General features: G+C 39.0%; 1 protein-coding gene across 1 annotated transcript in view; it reads left to right on the forward strand.

Moving 5' to 3' along the window:
- The window catches only part of LOC101863631 (ecto-NOX disulfide-thiol exchanger 2), a gene marked incomplete at its 3' end in the record, with an annotated part of 26,859 nt that overhangs the window by 2,910 nt on the left and 19,419 nt on the right, over positions 1 to 4,530 (forward strand). The window contains 2 exon segments of the mRNA XM_013089720.2: positions 3,404 to 3,525; positions 4,082 to 4,245. Of these exon segments, the coding sequence (XP_012945174.1) occupies positions 3,429 to 3,525; positions 4,082 to 4,245 (261 nt within the window).

Here is a 4,530-nt window from a genome sequence, read left to right on the forward strand (position 1 = left end):
GTCACTGTAAAATAATACAGTTCTCAATTTACTTTTTTTTCATAATTGAAAACCAGGGTTGGGTTGATTTAAATCAGGTCGATTTAAATCAGTTAATTTTTTTATATTTAAATCAACTTGATTTTAAAAATAAAACTCAGTGATTTAAATCACTTTTAAAAAATGTTTTCTGTTTTTACATCTTTAAACATTCAGAATTCCATTCCTGGGTTTTATAAAACAGATATAAGGTTTAGTAGACTAAAATTGCTTAAAAGTCTGCTTTCCCCCCCTGTCACTGTGTAAGTAGTAAAATAATACAGTATTCAATTTACTTTTTTTTCATAATTGAAATTAGCATTTTCTTTTTCTTTTTAGACAAACACAAGCGCGTGCTCACACACACACTGTAATAAAAATAAAATGCAAGTTTATCTATGCATAATTACCCCCCTTCCTTTTAGACTGACATTTTCTTCATTTTTTGTCTGTAGCCATAATTCACTGCTAGCAGATTAAGGCTTTCTAAAATTGCAGTTGTTTAAATTGATCATTAGTTAAAATAAAGATAATGCATTTTGCACTAAAAGAACATACTTTTAGCCACCAAAATTCCCAAACTGTGTCGACATAAAAAAATTTAAAAAAAAATCCGATTTAAATTTAAAAAATCAGATTTAAATTTTAAAAATCGATTTTTTAAATTTTTATTTAAAAAATCAAAAAAATCACCAACCCTGGTCCCCTATCTAGTTCCACTTTTGGTCAGTCCTTTTTCGAGAACATCGGTCATCTGCTAGTGTGCAGCAGTCAAGTTCGAAAAAGGCTTCGGAAACATTCTTTGAGAAGTTTTGAGGTGTCTTCAGTTACTTTTAACTAGAGTAGCTGGCCCAACCCACTACCACTTGTCTCTATACCCTCTGTTTATAATATAAGATAATTGTTTTCGTCATAATTTGCTAAAGAAATGATTATACTAGCCTTTAAATAGTGTACTAACAACTTTCTTGCTCCTGTTATGTATGTGTGCGCATGGTCGCGTCCCGTTCCGTATGCGGTTGCGCTGATGGCGTGCGGTTGCGCCAAGGGCAGAACATTAAAATGTGAAAATGTGAAATCTGCGAATGACGTTTTGGAATGAGAGACGATATCACGATATAAACCGGAAGTACCGAAGTTGACACACTGAAACGGCCCTGAACATGGATTGCCTGACCTATTCTGCCGACAGAGACCGCTGAGAAGCAAAATACGACAAATGGTAGCGGGTTGGGCCAGCTACTCTAGAGGTATACATTCATATTAGATCTATATAACAACAATGTGGTCCTAGCTTTTTAGCTTAGTTTTCTCCTCCTGTAAAATTTTGTTTGTATAGTTTTATTGATCTCATCAAGAGGGTCTCTTGGCTTTTACCTCTTTGGAGCTGTGGCATCCAAGAACAGAACAGGGCTGCACATTCTGTGGGCAGCAGTGTTGGTCCAATAGTGTTGGGGCAAATGGACCAACAGATTGTTACTCGCGGTCACAGTCAGAGCGAATGAGTGACAATTTAAGGCCATGTGAACGGACTGTGAATCTCAAGACATTTGTTTTGGCTTCACTGCTCAATTTTATTTGGGCGTGGGCAGACGTAGGAACTCTACCAGACAAGATGGGAGGAATTCCTTAACGAGTGACCATATATGAAATTAATAGTACAGTAATAGATACAGGGTTAGAGTTACTTGCTAGGGTTAGGGCGTCAGGGTTAGGGGTAGTGTTAGGTCCATTCTTTATTGTGTTTGTTATGGTGTTCGCCAATTAATGAAGTCCTTCCGACAAGATAATTGACGAGAGGTTAAATTCTATTGTTTGACTTAAAAAAATTTTTTCAAGTGCTAGAAGGAGTGAGAGGCTGGTGAAGTAACACTGTAATTGATTATGTATGACTGCGTGTGTTACCTTTCTTTCACTGTGTGTTTATTCGCACTGTGTTTTGTTGCAGAGGCAAAGTTTTAAAAAAATTCTCAAAGGCCTTGAAAAAAAAAAAAAGCCCTAATACCAGCCTCAAACAGCAGTGAGCACCACTATGATGAGAGCGTAGTATGTGGGGGTAAGAGGGGTGAGGTAGATGGTGGGGTTTGGGGGGGGGGGGATGTGTGTAGTGTGTAATAAAAATGTCACATGTTCGTGAACGTATGATCTCTCTATATACATGATGTAGTACACAGTAGTATGAAATACAAGGAATCTCTCTGTCAGTGTCAGCCAGCTCACGAAACAAATGGCTGTCTCTGTTCCAGATGTGTGAGCGAATGAATCTTCACTAGTGAATGATTTGTTGTTTGTACATTCGTTGTACTTGTGTTTGCGACAACTGATAAAACTTCCTTTGGCTCCACTTGGAATGGAATGAAGTTTATAAAGTTTTCAAAGCTTTCTGGCAAAAGGCAAAAACAAGCCTTTGTTGTTAAAATAGTCCGCATGAACAAAGTCAAGGCAAGAACTCTGATGGCCGCTGAATCAGAAAAGTAAAGTAAATGTAAAGAACAGAACCACTAAAATTAAGTACCGGTATTATATACACTAAATTTTTAACTCTTTCACATCCGGAGGAGGGGGGGGGGGAAATGTTTCCTCACCTGGACCGGGCCTTATCTATGACCTACTTTCTGATTCTGCCTACCGTCGGACAAATTAAAGATTTTGAGTTCTTTGATTATTACAAAAGTGGGTGTGGTTTTGAAGAAGGAAGTGGCGAGTCGTGAAACACGGCTTGCGGTAGTCTTTCTCCATGAAAATATATCTGCCCCTGTTCATTGGTTTCCCAGTTGTACATCCTCTGACCGTATTTAGTAATGATTTCCCAACTTGACTTCAAGCAATGGTTGGCTTTTTGAGGCAAGCAGTCGAAAAATAATAATAAAGTAAAATTTTTGTTCCCACAACTCTTAAAATATTAAATTGTGGTTCTTTCTTTTATTTTCAGGGTATATACAATGAATTTCTTTCATATTATCTACTGATTGATATTTGTGGGTGGTTGGCGGGTGCTGTGGTGTTATTTGCTCCTACTTTCCTGTCAAACATCTGTCGTCCTTATCTCCCCTCCTTTTTTATGTATGTTACTCTCTTATAACACGTAATCTATTCTTCGGCACTTATATGACCTTATTGTGTTGCAAGTGCCGTAAAACTCTTACTAAAACTAAAAACTGATTGATATTTTTCTTTTGAACTTAAAGATTTTTACTGTCCCATTGAGCACGACTGATCTGATTGATGCTGGCAGTAATGTAAGTTTGGATCTCTGCACACTGTGTGTCAGTAGTGTAGACTACCTGTTCATCCCGACCCGCCAACCCTATAGATAGAAATGGCATTGCCCTTGACAGGCCTGAGCTTGTGTGTGTTTCTGATTGATTTTGTTTCTCTGTTTCAGATAAGATATCATCGAGCGAGGTTTCATGGATCCATCGAGAAATAACATGCCATTACAGTTCAATACAAATAAAAACAAACCACCCATGCCTCTTGTTCGGACGAATTCAGATACGAAAGATGGTGAGTGGTCAGGATTTCTTTTTTTATAGTATAAACACGGATAGGTGGAACACAGAAGACTCGAAATCAGGTGTCCTTCGAACTGTGCCTGCGGTCCTCTTTTTTTCTTCTTTATCTTTGTAAAATTCCCTCGATTGTGGTGTGGTTTGCTCTTTCTTTCCTATGAAACATCTGTTGTCCTTATCTTTTTATCCTTCTTTTTTGTGTCCATAACTCTTTTGTAACACCGCTAATCTTTGATTTTAGTTTTAGTAGAGGTTTTACCGTATTTTACGGCCCTCGCAACTGCATAAGGTCATATGAGCGCCATTCGGCACTTATAATATGACCTTAATGTGTCGCAAGTGCCGTTAAACACTTACTAAAACAAGACAAAAGAATTGTAAGACATAATTTGGTGGGTACCCTGTTTGGGTCGGACACAGACGTTCTAATATTGTCATATGTATGCTGTGGTGATCAAATGGGTTCTGGAAGATTTCGACAAAAGTTGTACTGCGTTTAGTTGGCACCCTTAAAGTGAGTTGATTTTTTCTTTTTTTTGCCCTTGTCTCAGATGATGTGAGTTCGAGTACCAATCAGGGCCTGATGGCCGTGCCTGACGGTGGTGGTGGAGGAGAGCAGGGCATGATGGGAGTTTTCAACATGATGGGACAGATGGTGGGACCCATGGCCGCAGACCCCAATATGATGATGATGGGGCCCATGAACTTCAATAATGTAAGTGTTGTTGGTGTGTAGTTTTGAGAGAATCCACTCTCCTTTTATCCCTTTCTCCCCTCTCTCTCTCTGTGTAGTTTTGAGAGAACCCTCTTTCCTTATCCCTTTCTCCCCTCTGTCTGTCTGTCTGTCTGTCTGTCTGTCTGTCTGTCTGTCTGTCTGTCTGTCTGTCTGTCTGTCTGTCTGTGTGTGTGTGTGTGTGCGTGTGTGTGTGTGTGTCTGTCTGTCTGTCTGTCTCTCTCTCTCTCTCTCTCTCTCTCTCTCTCTCTCTCTCTCCCCCCTTCT

The sequence above is a fragment of the Aplysia californica genome, unplaced genomic scaffold (genome assembly GCF_000002075.1).
Source record: "Aplysia californica isolate F4 #8 unplaced genomic scaffold, AplCal3.0 scaffold01025, whole genome shotgun sequence".
NCBI lineage: Eukaryota > Metazoa > Mollusca > Gastropoda > Aplysiida > Aplysiidae > Aplysia > Aplysia californica.